Genomic DNA, 20,358 nt, shown 5'->3' on the forward strand with positions numbered 1-20,358 from the left:
ACACAACACTATCAAATAACCAAAACACTCTTGCGACAAAAATTAACAAAATATTATTAATGGAAACTAATGTTAAAAAAATAAAAAATAATAACACTCTTGTAATCAGAAAACAATATTATAAAGTAAAAGAAAATGGGTTTTTACCCAAAAACAAAGGATAATATATATATAATCCCCATTCAGTGTTAAACAGTACAATGCAGTATTGCTTATACTAAAACCTGTACATACCTGCATTAATCCAAAGTTGCTTAATTGTCATCTACCCCTAATCCACAGTATAATTAAAACACTAATATGATTTTCAGACACCACTCCCCGGTTGTGTAACATCATCAGACGTCTTTAGAGTTTTTATTAGCATAAAGGTCTTAATATGTTAATAGCTTTAAATCTAATCTCTGGGACTTTACAAGAGCTCGTCTCGACAGTAACTCAAACACGTGTAGCGTTAAAGTCACTTCATGAGATACAGCTGCACCACACTCTTTCTCTTATAACCTATACTGTACATACTCACTGTACTGTAATACGAACCATCAGTATTCAGCTACTGCTTAGCAGGCGAAACATTTCTCAGACACTACAGGCTTAAACAGAGTTTTTCATGCACTGATTTTGGGCTGTTTGGCTCTTCATGACGTGTTGTTTCAGTCTAGTGAAAAGAAAACATCCAAATATGCTTTTAAAATATTGCAAATATGCTTTTGGAGTTTATTGCAATTTATCTATTTGTGTCTGTAGATTTCAGTTGCAATACATGCCTTTTTCTCAAAATGGGTTTTTTCTCTATACTTCAGCAGCACATACATGGGTTTGTTTATATACCATTCAGCTGATTTTATACATTTGATTCCTAAACACTTTTTTTGTGATTATAAAAAGAAAATTATCTGTAAAACCATTTGACTCTGACATCAACCAAATTAACCAAATTAAATTAAACCAAATTAAACAGTTTTGAATCTGGCTTTACCCATTCTGCTCAAGAAATGTATGCATATCTAATTACATAATGACTGCTTTGCATATTTAAACCTTTGTACATTTTCAGAAAACATATTAAATGCAATTCTTAACATAATCAATTAACTAGTAAAGTATGATTATATAGTAGTTAATATCACAATGGAGTCTTGCCTTCAATTTGGGGGAAAATGTGAAAAAAATAAGTTAAATACAGTGAAAACCTTAGAAAAGTGAGATGGAGAGTAGCATTAAAAAAAATCTAATAAATAAGTTCACTTTGAAGACATTTATATCATGTCCTCAAAACCCAAAGGAGTTACAAATGTACCGAAAACAAAACATATAAATAAAAAAAATCTTTATTTAGTTTCTCTCATTAAAAGCGTGATCATGTCCTCAGCTAATAGATCAAATAATGAGCATTCAAGTACATCTCCTTTGACAGTACAGTTCTTCATGTTTTGAAATGAGTGGAGATTCAGGTTCTTTGTTTCAGTTTTGTGCATCATATAAAGTCTGGCAGATGTTGGTCAGGAGTAGATGTGATCTCTCTTGTAACTGCCTGTTGCCAGTTTATTTCTGTATTAGCACTTTTACTATTCTGTTGCTTCTGAATTGAATGTTAACAGCAAGACGGAACTAATTATTGGTTCTATCGTCGCTTTTGAGCGACGCACTGAGAAAAACTTTACAGCGAAAGAGACTGATTATTCCGCTGTTGTAGTGTTTAAGTGCATACATTTACAAGAAAATAGACAGAAGATGATACGGGAGATCTGAAAGGATGTTTAGCACCTCTTTGTGATAAGCAGCAATGAGGTTTGTTAACTGTTAATTATACGATAAGGGTGTTTGTGTGGACATATGTTTTCATGTGCCATTTTTTCTGATGTATAACATATAAAGTGTCTAGCTATAAATGGCTGGATTATAACACAATATGTCGAGACATGCATATAACATTATTTTGTTAATTTATTTTTTCTTTCTTCAAACCAGTTCTCACGGGTTGACCAACATTAAAGCCCTGTATTTTAACCAAGACCTCTTGCCTCATGCCTGTCACTGGGGGAGCTACATCTCTCATTACCATCTGTTTTCTCAGCAGTGGTGAGGTGAGTTCGGATACTTGGCCTTCAGGCTCTCCTTGAAGCTGCGGAAGAGGATGCGGTTCTTCCGGTTCTCCTCGTCCTTTCTGCTGTGAAACTCTCCCTGGACCTTGAACCCTTTGTGCACCACAAACGCATTGCTCACCACAGAGAACCTGTAACCGGCGACGTGAAGCTCACAGGCCTACAGAGAAGAGAGAAGTCAGTCAGTAGGTAACGAAGCAAATGAATGAATAATGGAAATACATATTTTGCACCGTGAGAAGTTTCTCAAATCACACCAGATCTCTGTCCACTTTCCATTCACACGATCCAAAATACTGATTAGTATTTTTATGATACAGTACAAGCCACTTTATTAGGTACACCTGTTCTATTGCTTGGTAACACAAAATGCTAATCAGCCAATCACATGGCAGCAACTCGATGCATTTAGGCATCTAGATGTGGTGAAGACGACTTACTGAAGGTCAAACTGAGCATCAGAATGGAGAAGAAAGGGGATTTAAGTGACTTTTAGTGAACTGCTGATCTACTGGGATTTTCAGAAAAATACAGAAAATACAGAATACAGAAAAGAATACAGAAAAATATATAAAGTTAAAGTTTTACACCGATTAAAGCGCAAAAGAACTATAAAGACCAACGGGTATCACTTTACAATAAGACCTCATTGGTAAACCATTAATATTCACAATGAGCAATAGCTACATTTGCTAAAGAAGTGAATAATCTTTGTTAAAAAATTACATTGTTATTAAATATTGGAATACCTAAGATTAAAAAAAATTGTTCAGAAGAATTTTTCATTGGCAGTTTATATTAACTAATGTTAACTAATGAAGCCCTAATGTAAAGTATGAATATAGTATAGCAATATCTAGAGCATGTACTGTAGTAGTTGTTACGGCCAGCTCGTAACCGCAACAAAGATGGGACAGCCACACCACTGAATTAATATAATAATTAATATTTATTACAAAATCTTGGGGTTTACACAATACAAAATTCAGACAACGATCGATCCCAAAGTGAGGCAACCCGAGGCCAGCCGGAGATGATGTCAACTCTCCCTGCCTCACTCATTGCATGAAACCACAATATTTATCTCCACCTCCTAATGGGAGTCAGGTGTCCTGTATCTCTGCGGCCGCCTACAACACAAGGAAAAACAAAACCAACAAATACCAAGAAAGAAACACAACCATACCCATAACATAGTGCAGAATAAAATGAAGAAAATGTTTCAAAATAAATAGCCTATTAAGTCTAAGTACAAAAGTATTTTGTGTTGCTGTAGCTCAAGTTGTAGACCATTGAGTTAGCAAGCGCAAGGTTGTGGGTTATATTCCTGGGAACACATGTTAGGTAAAAAAATTGTTAGCTTGAATGCAATGTAAGTCGCTTTGGATAAAAGCGTCTGCTAAATGCTTAAACTTAAGTATTTGGCACTGTGAGGAACATCATAGCGAATACACAAATCTGAATGGCTATTTAATATGATTTACATATATTTTAGAAAGTAGTACAGCTGCTTTATTTATGGGGTTTCCAGGCTGCATTTTCTGCAGTTTAGCGCCATCTGCTGTCAGAGAGTGAATAGCACGTCTCTCACATATTCCCCATGTGCTTCTCATGCATGCTTGTTTACATCAGAGCGCATGCTTCTTTCGAGCAGCATACAGTGGTGTTGTGCATTTTAACCATAGACTGTATAAAAACATGGACGTAGTGTCCGTGACGTCACCCGTAGTCTCCTGAAGTGTGTTTTTGAAGCCTAAAGTGTGTAGAGCGGGCCGTCGCCATCTTGGCAGCGCGTCACCGCGCGACTCTCCCGGACAATCAAAAATGGGCAAAAAGGCGGGAGCTAGTTGCTGAAGCCATACCCACCTAGCATGACAGCAGTGTCAGCAGCGGCAATCCACCTGTCACTCAAGTGGCTACGCCCTTAATTATGCAGAACTTTAAGTCTTAATATAATTTAAACGGATGAGTTATAAAAAAATTCAATCCCTCACAGTTGTCATGAAGGGTAAAATTAGCTATTTAGACCAAAATCATTTTTTAACCAGGCTGTAAACATGTTTTTTCCTGCTGTAAAGTTGGGCATTTTAACATGGGGAGTCTATGGAACTGACTCCCTTTTGCAGCCAGCCTCAAGCGGCCAGTCGATGAATTGAAGTTTTAGTCACTTCCTTATTGGCCTCACGAGAGAGAGCGGGAGGTTGGCGCTCGGTTTTAACCAGTGGATGGGAATAGTATTCTTAAAATGCATTCCAAATTCTGAATAATTTGTAATATATACATATTCACAGTATTTTGTAGTGCCCACGATAACAATATCGTGTATATTCATTATCGTGATATATCGCATTACCGAATAACGACACGTCTAGTGTGTATATTCTTCCTGCTCGAGTCCACCTCTCCATCGACTTACCTGACTGATGCGGTTGAAGCCGTACTGCCTGAAGTTCTCATCATAGAGAGGAACAGATCGAGCACCGATGTAGAAAGGCTCCCACGGATCGGCCCAGTTTATGGTGTACGCCACCTCCAGGGTCCCAGAGCTCTTGATGGCCAGATTGACCCACTGTGAGTAGTTAGTGGGAGCTTGACAGCGTGGGCAAAGCTCATTGTAGAACGGCCGCACTTCACCCACCTGATAGAGCTGCACCAGCTCCGACTTGGTCGCGGGCACCTTACGAGTGTGTCTGATCTCGAACGCAGGAAGCACGAGGACCTCGTCCGCGGCCGGTTCATGCCTCATCAGCATGGTCACGAACTGGTGGTGCAGATTGGCACTGGGTATCATGTCGATATCGATGACCAGGATGTAGGCGGCGTCCGTGCCGCTGCGGGCCACGTTGCGGAGAAGATTGTTGGGGTACGAGACTTTGCTGCCAATGGCGTAGTTCTTATACCGGTCTCGGTGGGATTCGAGCTTGGTGAAGATGCCGAGGCAGCCCTTCTCTTCCATACCGGCGAAATGCTCTCGATCCTGGTCTGGAAAACTGGCCATTTCACCTGAGAGGCAAACCAGATGGAAGTCCACCAACGCTTGAACCTGTGGGCAGAAAATGCTGAGGGCGTAAACGAACGCCGTGGCGAACTTAATATCCTGGCCATCGGCGAATATCGCGACGGATAGAGGATTCTGCCAGCGCTCCAACAAAGCGTTCAAATGGTGAAGGTTGTTGATAGTCGTATGCGTGGCCAAAGCCAGGTGGTGCAATCTGGGATCCGCTCCTGGCTTCTGATTGGTCAAGAAGTCGCTTTTGATTAGGTTTTTATACACACGGTACTGTCCGCTCCCATCGAAGATCCCACCTGTGGATAAAGAGTATCTGAGATGTTCCCGCCTGGGGTTCTTCTCTCCTTGGTTTGCTGTCTTTTTGGAGCCGAAAAGCTCAGAATACTTGTAGCGCTGCTGTTTGCCATGCAATTTTGAGAGGAAAGACAGATATAAAAGCTGCAACAATGCAACAATAAGAAGTGCACTGAGCACCACCTTAGGCATGGAGCATTTTTTAGAGAAATGCATTACAATTACTGGTAGCTTTTGTTTAATGTCAATGAATGCTCACACAGATCAGCTAGGGTTATCCAGCTCTCTAGCAGCCCTCATGCATGCAGCTGACATTGCATTGATTTGCAATGCAGCGAGATGTAGTGCAAGTCAGTTTAAAAGGGAATCGATTTGCATGTTTAGATACATGCATTGAAAACACGCCTGTGAAGAAGCAGAGGGAGAAACGTGTTCGCGTACAGCATGCACTGCGCATGGCGGCGTATATTTGTTTACCGTTCCGGTTACCGTAAACTCCCTACTAGAACTGGCTCGGCTCATCGCTCGTGTTCTGGCGTGCGTGTATGTGACTGTTTCGCCTCCATAAACACTTCCTCTCAGTAGAAAGATAGATCAATAAATATTGATGATTGATGTATGATGTGTATTATTATTTATTGATCATATACAAAACACAGTCGCAGCAGACGAGGTGGCCGAGTGGTTAAGGCGATGGACTGCTAATCCATTGTGCTCTGCACGCGTGGGTTCGAATCCCATCCTCGTCGGAATTCATTTTCGACTTTTGATTTTGGTTAAAAAAAACAAATCCTGGCGTTTTTGCACTATACGTATATTCTGTTTGTTTAAAATATAATTATTGTGTCTTTTAGAAGAGTATAACGGCGTATGCAGACCAGTATGACACACACACAGACTTAACGTGACTGTTCTGTTTATTCTCTCAACAGCACTTTCATAACAACACCGGAAACATAACCGGAAACATAAGTACAAAGTGCATCATGGGAAACGTAGTCACATAAAGCATCAACACAATATACAACATCTCCTTCCCCCTTACTCTTTGAGGTCTAACACAGAGATTACAAATTAACTGTAATATCAGTAGTCATGAATTTATGAAATTCAACTTCTCTTACGAACTTTTCTTTTCTCTTTTTTTTTTTTTTTTTTCATTTATTATTAAGTATTTATTTTGCTCAGAAGATTCAGCTTTTTTTTTTTTTTATGATTTCCTTAAGTGTATGAACACAACTAATTCCTTGGGAGTGAGGGTAGACTACCTCAAACCCTAGCTGACCCTTTTGGGGATTATTCTGCCCCGACACAATAAGGGTAGCTCCTAACTAAGTATAATCCAAAAAACGGTGAGGTGGGTGCCGCTCCCTAACTGGGTATCGGCGGCCTGTCTGGTTTCCATTTTCTATCGGTACAACAGGTGATACCTGTTCCTTTACAGATGGACAATTTGAGGTCTTGGTAGACTCAGTAATGGGTACTTCAGGAGCTGGCGTACTGTCACTAATTTGATCAGTGACATCCGCAACTTCGGAAAGATCCTTTAATGAGTTGGCTCCCTTAAGCAACTGATCCGTGTGTCTCCTCCAAGAAAGATTTCCAGCCGTTTTGACTTTATACGAGACTGGACCCGTCTGGGCCTCCACAGTAGCCGGAACCCATTTCGGACCACCACCATAGTTCCGGGCCAGCACTGGTGAGCCTACCGAAAAGGTTCTGTCCTTGGCTCGCAGATTCCGTCGCTGTACCTGATTCTTTTGCTGTCGTAAGACAGTTTCTTTGAGTGTTGCTGGTTTAAGCAGCTCAAAACTTGTCCTGAGCTCTCTATTGAACAACAAAGACGCTGGTGACACTTTGGTAGTTGCGTGCGGAGTACTGCGATAGCACAACAAGAAGCTATGAAGGCGTTGATGAATTGTCCCTTGTCCGAGTGAAGCTTTCAACGCATGTTTCATGGTTTGGACAAACCTTTCTGCTAACCCATTTGTTGCAGGATGGTAAGGTGATGACGTGATATGCTGCACCCCGTTTGCTTGTAGAAATGTGGCCATCTCCTGAGATGTAAATTGAGGGCCATTATCTGAGACCAGCTGCACTGGAGATCCAAATCTACTGAAAATTTCTCCCAGTTTCTCAATTGTCTTTTCAGCTGAGGTAGATTTCATGATAGCCACCTCAGGCCACTTACTGTGTGCATCCACGACAACCAGCAGCATTTTGTCCTCGACTGGACCTGCAAAATCAATATGAATGCGATGCCATGGATTCTCTGGATATTCCCATGGGTGCAGCGGTGCCAGTTGTGGTACATTACGTATGCGCTGGCATGACGTACATGTTCTTGCCTTTTCCTCAATTTGGCTGTCCACTCCTGGCCACCAGAAGTAACTCCTGGCAATTTCTTTCATTCGGACCATTCCACAGTGTCCCACATGCAGCTGTTTTAGCACTTGCTTGCGCAGGACCGGGGGAATGATCACTCTCCTTCCCCACAGCAAGCAGCCTGACTGCACTGAAAGTTCATGACGTCGAGAGATGTATGGTTTTAGCTCCAGGTCATCGCTCTCCCCTTTTCCTGTCATGACGATATCCATGACTTTGGACAGGACAGGGTCACTGCGTGTGCTCTTACGTACTTGCACAGCTGTTACTGGGGCCCTTTCCACCTGGCTGAAGTAGAAAATTTCTGCAACTTGAGCCTCTTTTATCCTGTCTGCGAGAGGCAATCTGGACAGACCGTCCGCATTTCCGTGCAATTCTGACTTCCGATATTTGATGTCATAGGTGTGAGCGGATAACATCAAAGCCCATCTTTGCATCCTACTGGCAGCAAGAGAGGGAATGCCATGGTGTGGGCCAAAAATTGCAGTGAGTGGGCGATGATCGGTCAGCAACGTGAACTTCCTTCCAAAAATGTACTGATAAAACTTGCGAACTCCAAACACAATACTCAGCGCTTCTCGCTCGATCTGAGCATAGTTTGTTTCTGCTTTACTCAGACTCCTGGAAGCAAATGCGATTGGCCTCTCTTGACCATTTGGCATGATGTGGGACAAGACAGCTCCCACACCATATGGAGAAGCGTCGCAGGCCAGCTGAATGGGAAGAGCAGGGTCAAAATAAGTGAGGACATTTGACCTTAAAAGTGTCTCTTTTGCTCTTTTGAATGCCTCCTGGCATTCAGAGGTCCACCTCCAAGTTTTCTCATGACACAATAATTTGTGCAGGGGTTTCAGCAACGTAGCAATGTTTGGGATGAAACGACCATAATAATTTAGCAAACCGAGGAAAGACCGCAGCTGGCTTACATTTTCGGGCACTGGAGCATCCACAATGGCCTTAACCTTGGATGGAGATGTATGCAACCCAGAGGCATCAATGACATGTCCTAAGTACTCGACTGACAACTGGAAAAATTCACATTTGTCCTTGCGCACTCTCAATCCGTATTCTTTCAGTCTCTCAAGGGTAGCATCAAGATGTTGTAAGTGCGACTCGTCATCAGTGCCAGTCACTAGAATGTCATCTAAGTAACACACCACTCCTGGAAGCCCTGCCAGAATTTGATCCATCGCACGCTGAAAAACGGATGGAGCCGAAGTAATTCCGAATGGTAACCGCTTATACCGAAATAGGCCTTTGTGGGTGTTAATGGTGAGAAGTTCTCTGGACTGTTCCTCAACATGCATCTGCAGGTATGCTTGGTTGAGGTCGATTTTGCTGAATTTTTGCCCTCCAGTCAGCCCAGCAAAAAGATCATTAATGTGAGGCAAGGGGTATTGTTCTGCTGACAACACTGGATTTACAGTGACTTTAAAATCCCCACAGATCCTTATGCCTCCATCTTTCTTTAAAACTGGAACAATGGGTGTTGCCCACTTACTCACACTGACTGGTTCCAGCACCCCCTCCTTCCTGAGCTCAGCTAAGCTTGCTTCTACCTTGGGTTTCAGCGCATATGGAAGGGGCCGGGCCTTTAAAAATTTTGGCTGGCTTCCCGGCTCTACAGTCAATTTCACCTTGATTTTCTCCATGCTGCCCAACTCCTGTTTGAAAACATCACTGTGTTTTCGGAGAATACCTTCAAGGTCCAGTGTTTTATGTGTCATCATATGTATAGCTGGCCAGTCCACCTTGAGTTGCTCCAGCCACGAACGTCCCATCAACGAGGGGTAACCACCCAAAACCACATACAATGGCAGTTTTTTTGTTTGTCCGTTCAGTTCAACTGTTACCTGAGTGAGTCCTTTCATGGTCACCGCTTCCCCAGTGTAAGTCTTAAGAATCACATCAGGTGGTGTGAGTGGTAGATGGCTCAGAATTTCACTGTATACCGCATCCGACACGAGCGACACAGCAGCACCAGTGTCAATCTCCATTTTCACAGGCTGTCCTTCCAGCAGCGCGGTGACCTTATAAGCCTTGGTTCCACCTGCGACAGTGAGCACATGCAAAGGAAATTCCTCATCAGATGTATCAGTAACCTCGTTTTCCTGCTCAACTGCAAACACATGTTGCTTTTGCTTCCTTCTGTATACTGGTTTCTGTAGCGTTTTTTTTCTTTCTGTTTTATTTTTACATGCCCGCTCAATGTGTCCTTTTTTCTTGCAGCTGCGGCACTCCGCATCTTTAAACCAGCATGAAACAGGTGAGTGTCCCGTTTTACCACAGCGAAAACATGGGCCTTTATTTTCAGTTTGTTTTTCGGTCTCCATCTTATACACTTTACTGTTTGAGCTCAGTTGCTGTGCTTCCTTTGCAGCTAATTCCATAGACACACTTAGCTCAATAGCTCTTTGTAGTGTCAGGTTGCCCTCCGTTAACAGTCTTTTTTGTATGCCCTCAGAGCGGAGTCCGCAGACTAATCTGTCTCGAAGTGTGTCATTTAGCACTTCACCAAATTCACAGTGTTCAGCTAATTTTTTTAACACCGCTACAAACATTGTCACGGTTTCTCCTTCCAGCTGATTTCGTCGGTGAAATCGAAATCGCTCTGCAATTACTAAGGGCTTTGGAGAGAAATGTGCTTTAAGAGTGCCCACTATTTGATCATATGTTTTCTCTCCCGGTTTTTCTGGCTGCAGGAGGTTACGCAGTAGTGTATATGTCTTTGGACCCATCACACTTAAGAAAGTGGGTACCACTTTCTCCTCAGTAATAGCATTCGCTGCCACAAAGTACTCAAATCTTTCTGTGTAAGAGCTCCACTGCTCACTACTTTCATCAAAGTGACCAATGTTGCCAAAAACTGCTGCCATTTTGCCGTACTCTGTCGTTTCAGTTAATTCAGTCACTTATCTGAATCGTTGTCTTTCTTCCCCCTCTTCAGTCAACACGTTGATTAGCAGCAGGCTCGTATTTTCTCATTTCCAGCGATCTCGCCATGGAGCCGCTTCATTTCCGCATTACATCACACACGCGGATTAACACCGTCCTCGTCGCCAATTTATTGTGTCTTTTAGAAGAGTATAACGGCGTATGCAGACCAGTATGACACACACACAGACTTAACGTGACTGTTCTGTTTATTCTCTCAACAGCACTTTCATAACAACACCGGAAACATAACCGGAAACATAAGTACAAAGTGCATCATGGGAAACGTAGTCACATAAAGCATCAACACAATATACAACAATATATCGTAACAATAATAATAATAACATTATATTATAAAATAAAATGAGGGCTGTGAATCTTTGGGTAGACAGTGGTTCGATTCACGATTCATAGGTTTTCGATTCGATTCAAGAACGATTTTTAACAAATTCAAAATGATTCAATTCGATTCAATTATAACGATTCGATTCTGCATTCACAGGATTATTTAAATGCTTCCCCTAAATTATTGAAATGATTAGTCAGGGGGCAAATTACACAGCAGCCTTTGTGGTTACAGAAAAAAAAGAAAAAGAAAATATGATAGTTGAACGATCTTATGACATGGCATATGCAAAAAAGAAAAAATTATGTAAGCCAATATATACATTATATATATATATATATATATATATATATATATATATATATATATATATATATATATATATATATATATATACACACACACATATATATATATATATATATATATATATATATAAAGTTATCTCATTTTCATAAAATCGAATTCTAGGCTATAGTATTTAACTTTTCCTCTCCATCAGCGAATGATGATTCTGAGAGAAAACACGTCCGATTTCTAAAGCAACAAAGGCTACTTTCATACATCTGACAATCAGATAAATCTGGCGCTCTTATTTAAAGTTCGGTGTTAATGCTGTGGTTGTTTCCTTCAGTCGGTTCATCAGCATTGTTAAAACACATTTATCATTCAAATTAGCCACTTACATTTCTACTCCGTCCATGCATCAAATGCACAGCTTTCGGTATGATGACCAAGAGCCTTTGAGAAACTACATAAAAGCAAAACTACTTCACTTTAGCATAACTGAACACGAGACCTGAGGTAAGATCACGCATCAGTGAAGGAGAGATGCGAAGCACGAGGACTGGTCTTCCTGCTAGTATTATTTAAAGTGAATCTATTTTGAATGCATTGAATCGCTATAGAAATCGTGATTCATTCGATTCTTGGCGATTTAAATCATTTACTGTCCTGACTGATCATGAATTGCACTGTCAAGAGTGTGTAATCGATGCATCGATTGAATCGTTATATAAGGCATTGTATTTTTCAGACTTTGGAGCCCCCCTCAGTTAAGACTGTAAAATTAATTGTCGTAAATATAGGCTGTCAATTTTAAACCGATCACCAAACTAGTGAGCTTTTTTTTAATGTTTAATTTAGTGACACCTCACACTGATAGATACTTAATATTAAAAACAATAATGGCAAAAAAAATTCTCTCTCTATATATATAACAATTTTATTTTACAGGTGGTAAACAGCAACATTCATGCCCTTTTTATTTTTTTGCTCCAACAAGTGTGTGATTTTAGTGATGAACAAAACACGAAACACTCTGAACAGATCTTGCTCAATTCTGTATTTTTTAATTCAATAACCAAAACAACCACAAAAACAAACCAAACATAAAAAGGCTTCGTCCGCAGGTGTACAACAGTGGCATAATGAATGATGAGACGTGCTCTTTCACTCTGCACCCAATATTTCGATCCCAAAGCAGAAGAAAGTGAAAGTCAAGCCTCAAAAACTATTTGACATTATGAATTTATGCAGTCCGTTTAGACATGAAACATGTTTACTGACTATTTATTTGTAACAAACTGGACTGAAAAGGAAAGGATGGAAGTTGAAGTTCATTTTGTGAAGTTGTGACTTGTGTTTTAATATTTTGAATGTACAAAAAAACGTGCATGAAAACCGAGACTTTCATTCTCTTTCGTGTTTTGTGACTGGCATCTGTTAGACTTAATAGAATCATGCCAACTCAGTCTCTCCGCAAATATTAAACCGCCAACGATTTCTACCCATCTAAGAGTAGTCCACTAGGAGACGAGCACCCCGGCGCCTCCTTTAGAGCCTCCTCCTTCACTGTCTTTGGCTTGACTGGCGTCCGCTTTGCCCTGTTTGTCGTCCTCTCCGACTAACCGGATGTTGTAGCGCTCGCGGTACTCCGTCAGCTCCCGCCCTTTCGCCTGCATCTGAGAGTTAAGGGAGTCCACGATCTTCGTAATCTGATTGGAAAGAGAGAAGTGAAAATCACGCATCGTTTATGACGAGCAAACGTTTGTGAGTCCAGCAGCAGAGTCATACCTGTTCTTTATTGTTTTCCAGCGCGGGCATAACTTCTTTGACGGTCCTCTCCACCAGCACACCGCCAACTAAACGAAAGCACTTCCGCGACGGATCGACCTCCTTTAGCGTCTCAATGACGAGGCTGTGAGGAGGAAGTGATAGCATTACATCAACTGCTTACTAATGGATGCTCTGCAGTGAATGGGTGCCGTCAGAATGAGAGTCCAAACAGCTGATAAAAACATCACAATAATCCACAACACTCCAGTCCATCAGTTAACATCTTGTGAAGAGAAAAGCGGTGTCTTTGAAAGAAACAAATTCATCATTTAGAGGTTTGTAACTACAAACCAGCTTTAGTCCCTAATATTGATTCTCCTGTGAAAAAGTCTGTTTCAGGAGAGATATATGCGCAGATCAAGCACCATTTAAAAAGTGATAACAGATCTAAACAAAGATTTTGATGTGAGAGGACAACAGGAGATGGACCTTTTCACTGGAAGAAGTAAAAGTTTAAAGAGATAAAAATCTTAACAATGGATTTGTTTCTTTCAAAAACGCAGCTTTTCACTTCACAAGACATTAAAACCTGTTAACCGTCACTCACATTTTTTATCATAGACTTAAAAAGTGCATGATCTAAACCAAAATTTTTATAATTCATGACTGAAAATATTTTGTGAAATGATTTTGATGTACCATTTTCATGATAATGCAATGTTTAGATTTTAAAATGGTATTCAAAGGATGAATTTTGAGATTTTAAGTGTTCAAGTGATATATCATTTCTGATGATCTCTAAAGTGTGAACTCCTGTTATGATGTAGGTTTTTGAGGTGCACACTTGCCATACATTAATCTATTACTTTTCCTACAAAAAAAGATTGGTAAAATATCTATTTAGGAGTCTTAGACCTTTTCAACGATATATAGTTTGTCATGATTAGATTAGGATTTAATTGTAATATAGTGAAGTAAACGTAGGTGTCCCGCCGAAGGGCCAGGTGGCAGTTAACTGATGGACTGGAGTGGTGGATTACTGTGATGTTTCTATCAGCTGTTTGGACTCTCATTCTGACGGCACCCATCCACCGTGGGAAGGAAAGGTTTGACAGTACATCACTTCTATCAAACACACCTGTGTTCATTGATCTCCATCTCCAGCTCTGCAGCCTTCGAGGCCATGCTGCGCTGCTCCTGTCGCATCCGCTGGAAATTAGCCACCACCTGATTCACACACCAAACACAAGCACACACACCAATAACACATGCATATTAATACTGTAGTAAGTTGTAAAATAATACAATTAAAAAATAATAGTAAGATGATCAGGTTCAAGTTTGTATAGGTAATTATAATTATATATATATATTGTAAATAACATCACAATATTAATTATATATTTATATATATATGTGTGTGTGTGTGTGTGTGTGTGTGTGTGTTGAAGGACAGAAATAGCGACAGACGCGCAGACGCTGCTCTTTCCTCATGGAGGCAGAAGGCATGTACTAGTTTATAACGGGTGGAGACCTAGATTTATACAATCACTGGGCCTTTTATCTCTCGTGCAGCATTTGTCTGAGGTTTGCAATGTTGTAAACCAGCACAGGCGCGTCTCAGTCACTACACGCGCGTCACACCCAATGAACGCGCTTCACAACGAGACCATTGTGATTGATACACCAAGGAGCGTCGGACGCTCACGGCTCTGTTGTTTATAGCAGGCGCGCTCTGGTTCTGTCGCACCGCACAGATGAAGCGTTCGCGCGTTACTGTAATAAACACGATGCGTCGTTACCTGCTCGGCGGACGGCGCGGGCTGCTTTCCGCCGCTTTTACCGCTCGTGTTGTAGCTGCTGTTCGCCGCCATGATGAACTGCACCGCACCGTACGAATCAGGACCCCAACGGTCACATGAGGGACTGACCGCGAGCATTCCTGACTGAAAATACTGTTCGCTAAGGCGCTGTATTCGTTTTTTTAAACCACACATACTCCCATATTCACCTGCCACATTATTAGTGTTATAAATATATAATTTTTTTTAAATATAGATTACCGCTACTTAAAAAGTGTAGTTATTGTTCCACTAGAGGCGCTTGGTGACTTCTTTTTACAGCTTTCAAATCGTTTTCATGACGTTTCAGTCTTACTGATGACATTTATATGAAACTGTTACAATCTTTGAAATTCTATTATTATAAACATAGATGGAAATTTAGTTTACCAGTAAATAGATAAACGCATGTTTTTTTCAGCGATCACAACGACTTTCCCGTGATGGATCCTTCGTGCTCTGCGCTGAGAAAATAATTTAAACCTGAATAATTCTGCTGTTAAATAGATTTCCATACCGATACTGATGATAAAAAATGTAAAGAAAATGCAAGGTACGTAAATATAAGAATTATTACTTAAACTACCTAAACTACTGTCCAATCAGAAGCAGCGTTCTGACATCTAAGCCCCGCCCACACGGAAGTATTATGATCGCACGCGTATTTAGCCAAATATAAACTATAATTTACCATAAAACGACGGGGTTATCATTTAACTCACACTCGTATTCTGAGAGTAGAATACGTTCAATCGAGTGACGTCGTGTGTTTCTAAAGCGGTTAGTTAGTTATTGTGTCTGAAATGGGCTCAAAGTTCAGTCAGCGAGTGATTAACATACACAGTAAAAGAAAGGTGATTAACTGAGTTTCACAGTGTGTCGATGCGTCTGTTCGCTGCTCTGAGACAGCGAGGGCCTTCATGTGCTGTGGGTCTGTCGGCTTGGAGATCGAAGGCAGTGCGAGGACAGAGCAGGCAAGAGTTAATGCATGTTGTTTTGTTTGAGCAATGCAACACTTCTCATACTCTCGCATGTTAATATCAGAGCCTCTTTGTTGTGCTTTAGATGCGCACGAGCTTCTGATGACAGAGGTGTCAGTGAATACATGCTTTTACTTCATTTGTTGTTATTGCAATATAAATGGACAGCCATGACTTGTCTGGTGACTTTGCAGTGCAGTTTTCATTAGTGTCCACCTGAAGGCGCAACAGTGAAACTAAGGGTCACACTTGTGATCCTCAGTTTTTTATTATTATTATTCTTTAATTTGAGATTTCGTGGAACTACAGATTATGCACAATTTATTTATTTATATATATTTCTGAATTCTGTGTTTTACAAATGAAAATAAATATATGATCAAAAGTATTGGTACAAAAAGCAATGCATTAAACTTTTAACAATTTAATTAATCTTTTAAATCCCAGGGAACACATGTTAGGAGAAAATTGTTAGCCTGAATTCAATGTAAGTCGGTTTGAATAAAAGCGTCTGCTAAATGCATAAATTTAATTTAATTTACTTTTTTTTTTTTTTTGATCAAGTCCTTTTACTTTTTGGCAAACACAGTGCTGAACGATTTAGAAATTGCGAAATTCTTAAAAAAACAAAAAACAATTTTAAGCGTTTTTAAATAGTTTTAAAAAATTATCTTTAATAAATATTATTATTACGCTGAGATGTACTTCCTACTCTACAATAGTAATAATATATTTTATATAATAATTTCTTCAAGTTAAACCAAACTGATATTTTGAGAGGGTTGTAGTAAAGAGCTTTGAGTTTCTGTTTGTTTTAATAGATTGTATTATAATAATAATAATAATTATTATTATTACTTTCAGATGCAGATTCTGTTGCACTGTTGTAATTAAACTGTTAAAACAAACTCTTATTTTGGAAGGTTGTGGTGAAGAGCTTTGAGTTTCTATCCGAGGCTAGTTTTCTCAAATGAAATGCACCTGAAATGAAGTCCTCAGGAGATGCTCATAGAAACACAGGCACATTCATTTGTTTTGTCAGGATGTCGTCGTCGTCATCACTTCCTGTGGCAGCTGTTTGTCAAATGACTTCTACCCCTGACAAAGAGGCCAACTTTAGCGCTTGCACGCGATTGGTGGAGCAGGCCAAAGAGGGCGGGGCCTGTATGGTGTTCCTGCCGGAGGGCTTCGATTACATCGGCTCTAACCGCGAGGAGACGCTGCAGCTGTCCGAGAGTCTGGACGGTGACCTCATCAGCCGTTACTCACACCTGGCCAGGTATGACACGGAGCAGAGAGACAGCGACCGACCGCGGCTGAGGCTGAGGAGCTGTCTGTGTGTGTTTCAGGAAGCTGGACGTGTGGCTGTCTCTGGGTGGGTTTCATGAGAGAGGACACGACTGGAAAATGGACCGGCGCATTTATAACAGCCATGTTATCATCAATGGACAAGGTACATCGTCTCATGTCTGGTGCTTTGGGTGCATCACAGTTTTGGAGCTGTGCATTGTACGTTTGGCATTTTCAGTTTGTTAATGAGGTGATTTATTACTGTAATCCATATATCTTTTATATGTAATTACTAAATATCAATCATATTTATTTAATCATTTATACATATGAAATATTTACACTATTAAATAGTTATAAAACTACTCTAATATGATTATTTAAAAGTATATTTTTTATAAAATGTACAATATTTGTCTGAAAATACAAAGTTTGTTTTTAATATAATTAAAATCAGTATAAATTAAAATCAGAAAATGCTACAATGGAATTTAAATTTAAAATAATTTAAGTTATGCCTTATATTTTCTGCATTATGGTAATGATTAATTGTTTGTTTGTTTAATTATTTCCATCCATATTTCAAAATAAAATACAGTAACTGTAATTTAAGCTTTTTTTAGTGTACTTAATTGTCGGGAAAATATTGTCACATAGAAATAAAATGTTTCATAAAATCGTCCTCGCATAGGCCTTCCATTTTCATAATTCTCAGATGATTAAAAGTGATTAATTACTATGATATTATTATTATATAAATGTTTTAAAAAATACCGTAATGCATTGATTTTTAAATAAATAAACCCAGTGTGAATTAAAGGCTTAACATCCTGTCATGTTTAAAGATAGGAAATACTCATATTTGATATTTATTGTATTTAAGTTGGATATAATTACAATATTTCAGTAAGTCAAATAATATTTTAGAATTTTTATTTACGGTTTTTATCAGCATCAATAGCTGTTTTCATAGCAAGATCAATGTTTATACAAGAAAATTATAGCATTATCATAAGCAAATGCTTTAATTGTCATGAAAATATTGACAAAATGAAAAAAATAAAAATAAAAAACAATGATCCTAATATATCCTGTTTTCTTTCATATTAAATAGAATTTAGTTGGAGGTGGATTTCTGCCACAGTCAGCAGTAGCATGTTGTGTGTGTGTGTGTGTTCAGGGGAGCTGGTGTCCGTGTACAGGAAGGCTCATCTGTTCGATGTGGAGTTGACGAGTAAAGGAGTGTCTCTGAAGGAAAGTGCTTTCACCGTCCCCGGACCTCGACTGGTGTCTCCCGTCCAGACTCCCATCGGAAAGGTGCTTCAGCCCAGAACAACACCACAAGCAGCCGTAGGACCCTCGGTCTTGATCTGAAAGTGCGCTGTAGTGCTGTCATGGTGTTGTGTTTGTCGTAGGTCGGTCTTGGCGTCTGCTATGACCTGCGTTTTCCTGAGCTTTCATCAGCGCTGCGGAGACACGGAGCAGAGATCCTCACTTACCCATCAGCCTTCACTGTGGCCACAGGAACGGCACACTGGGAGGTGAAAACATGCCATTTGCAAAAAAAGACCTATTATTGATGATGATTTGATGATGCTAAGTTAAAAGAAACCAGTAAAAACTTCCATAACGTACAGTTTTTTTTTCAGGTGCATGTAAAGTATTTCAAGTACATTTAATTGTCAGGAACATAGTCAAAATGCAAAAAAAAGAAAAATAATTTTGTATAAAAAATAATTGAGCCAGCCCTTAGGTGATCATTAAAGGAATTTTTAAATTAAAAATATAATGCAATGTTTATTTTAGTTCTTTATTTTTTTATTGAAGTTGGCACAAATTAAAGAAAGGCAGGAAAAAAAATACAGAAAATACTACCAAGATATTTAAATAAGAATTCATTAATACTTTTTATGGATTAATGTAATGAGTGTGCATTTATTTATCTGTTAACAGTGGTTTGCATGGCAAGATTATTATATTATAAATTCCTTTAAAACAAAATACAGTGTTTTGGGTGTTTATGTTTAATTGTCATACAAATTTCAAAACACTGAATGGTCCTAACTTGAGTCTTCTTTGTCTGTTAAATATAATGATTTTATGAAAATGTCTGAAATGGTATGAAATCTGAACAAAGAATGAAGACAAAGCACTTGTCAAAATAATGAAAGCGGTCGAATGAGGCAAGATTTGGTTTTGAAGACACTTTATATCAGGACTAGACATAAAATAATGGCATTCTTCTGGAAATCAGCTGAGAATGGAACAAATGGTTGTAATCGGGCTCAGAGATCATGTTTTTCTGGCGTTTAATGGATAATTCAAGACCTTACAAATGGTTGTCGAAAGCAAAAATGATATTTAGTAAGACATTGTCCATCACTGATGTCAGACTGAGTGTGAAGCAGATGTCCCCCTGACAGGTGCTCCTGCGGGCGCGGGCGATCGAGACGCAGTGTTTCGTCCTGGCGGCGGCGCAGGTCGGAGCTCATCACCCGAAGCGGACATCGTTCGGACACGCGCTGGCCGTGGACCCGTGGGGTGAGGTGACCGGGGACTGTGGGGGGTCTGATGAGGCTTTAACACTGGTGCAGATTGACCTGCAGAGACTACGGGACGTCCGGAGGGACATGCCAGTGCAGCAGCACCGCCGAGACCAGGACTTCTACTGCAGCCTGGACTGAGTGATTACAGCACACCTTTATATAACACAGATGTGTTTGTGTTAAATAATATGCACTGGTGAATTACTGTGTGTTTAATCAATGAGCCTGATATGCTGTTTATTAAATTTGAAGTTGGATCAGAAGTGCCTTGACTGGTCTGGTGTCATTTACTTTGTAATATTCCGTTCTTTTTAATAATAATTTTGTTTTATTATTATTATTATTATTATTATTATTTAAAACCCTCCTTATTGCTCCGTTGTTTACATTTGTAGTCACTTTTTTCATGTAATTATTAGTGCTGTCAATTAATCAAGAAGTTTTTGTTTACATTATACATGTGTATATTATCTATGTATAAATACACACATACAGTATATATTTTTAAAATATGTATGTTTATACATTTATATATTCATATTCTTATATTTTATACATTTAATATA

At 39.6% G+C, this 20,358-nt stretch overlaps 4 protein-coding genes and 1 non-coding gene across 7 annotated transcripts in view; 2 read left to right on the forward strand and 3 right to left on the reverse strand.

Annotated features, from left to right (window-relative positions):
* Positions 1-1,466: 1,466 nt before the first annotated feature.
* LOC132101150 (beta-1,4-glucuronyltransferase 1-like) lies at positions 1,467-5,973 on the reverse strand. Its single transcript, XM_059505868.1, has 3 exons — positions 4,522-5,973; positions 2,051-2,265; positions 1,467-1,519 (listed from the first exon to the last, which is right to left on the reverse strand). The coding sequence occupies exons 1-2, from the start codon at positions 5,623-5,625 to the stop codon at positions 2,074-2,076; spliced, it is 1,296 nt and encodes a 431-aa protein (XP_059361851.1). The 5' UTR covers positions 5,626-5,973; the 3' UTR covers positions 1,467-1,519; positions 2,051-2,073.
* On the forward strand, positions 2,179-20,055 carry nit1 (nitrilase 1). Of its 3 annotated transcripts, none has more exons than XM_059505889.1 (6): positions 2,179-2,294; positions 16,999-17,235; positions 17,306-17,409; positions 18,427-18,563; positions 18,662-18,787; positions 19,670-20,055. In XM_059505889.1, the coding sequence occupies exons 2-6, from the start codon at positions 17,000-17,002 to the stop codon at positions 19,928-19,930; spliced, it is 864 nt and encodes a 287-aa protein (XP_059361872.1). In that variant the 5' UTR covers positions 2,179-2,294; position 16,999; the 3' UTR covers positions 19,931-20,055. The 3 variants fall into 3 exon arrangements, with proteins under 3 accessions (XP_059361872.1, XP_059361862.1, XP_059361868.1); XM_059505879.1 differs by lacking the exon at positions 2,179-2,294 and adding an exon at positions 14,165-14,241; XM_059505885.1 differs by lacking the exon at positions 2,179-2,294 and adding an exon at positions 15,522-15,529.
* On the forward strand, positions 6,077-6,158 carry trnas-gcu (transfer RNA serine (anticodon GCU)). Its single transcript has one exon. It is a non-coding gene; the product is annotated as a tRNA-Ser (tRNA).
* The window catches only part of LOC132096107 (aerolysin-like protein), a 254,098-nt gene continuing 242,427 nt past the window's right edge, over positions 8,688-20,358 (reverse strand). The window contains 1 exon segment of the mRNA XM_059501275.1: positions 8,688-8,697. The gene's annotated coding sequence lies outside the window, so the exon portion shown is untranslated.
* On the reverse strand, positions 12,556-15,095 carry LOC132101186 (prefoldin subunit 2-like). The gene is made up of 4 exons (XM_059505914.1): positions 14,938-15,095; positions 14,274-14,362; positions 13,154-13,277; positions 12,556-13,074 (listed from the first exon to the last, which is right to left on the reverse strand). The coding sequence occupies exons 1-4, from the start codon at positions 15,073-15,075 to the stop codon at positions 12,886-12,888; spliced, it is 540 nt and encodes a 179-aa protein (XP_059361897.1). The 5' UTR covers positions 15,076-15,095; the 3' UTR covers positions 12,556-12,885.

Source organism: Carassius carassius, chromosome 2 (assembly GCF_963082965.1).
Source record: "Carassius carassius chromosome 2, fCarCar2.1, whole genome shotgun sequence".
In the NCBI taxonomy this organism is placed as follows: domain Eukaryota; kingdom Metazoa; phylum Chordata; class Actinopteri; order Cypriniformes; family Cyprinidae; genus Carassius; species Carassius carassius.

Excerpts from the sequence above, each read along its gene's own strand:
- LOC132101150 (XM_059505868.1), bottom strand. The coding sequence starts at position 5,625 with ATGCATTTCTCTAAAAAATGCTCCATGCCTAAGGTGGTGCTCAGTGCA. Across the intron at positions 2,266-4,521 it reads GCTTCAACCGCATCAGTCAG|GCCTGTGAGCTTCACGTCGC; the intron begins GTAAGTCGATGG and ends TCTTCTCTGTAG.
- nit1 (XM_059505879.1), top strand. The coding sequence starts at position 14,180 with ATGTTTCTATCAGCTGTTTGGACTCTCATTCTGACGGCACCCATCCAC. Across the intron at positions 14,242-16,998 it reads ATCCACCGTGGGAAGGAAAG|GATGTCGTCGTCGTCATCAC; the intron begins GTTTGACAGTAC and ends TTGTTTTGTCAG. Across the intron at positions 18,564-18,661 it reads TCCAGACTCCCATCGGAAAG|GTCGGTCTTGGCGTCTGCTA; the intron begins GTGCTTCAGCCC and ends TGTTTGTCGTAG.
- LOC132101186 (XM_059505914.1), bottom strand. The coding sequence starts at position 15,075 with ATGCTCGCGGTCAGTCCCTCATGTGACCGTTGGGGTCCTGATTCGTAC. Across the intron at positions 13,278-14,273 it reads ATGGAGATCAATGAACACAG|CCTCGTCATTGAGACGCTAA; the intron begins GTGTGTTTGATA and ends TCCTCCTCACAG. Across the intron at positions 13,075-13,153 it reads TGGAAAACAATAAAGAACAG|ATTACGAAGATCGTGGACTC; the intron begins GTATGACTCTGC and ends CTTTCCAATCAG.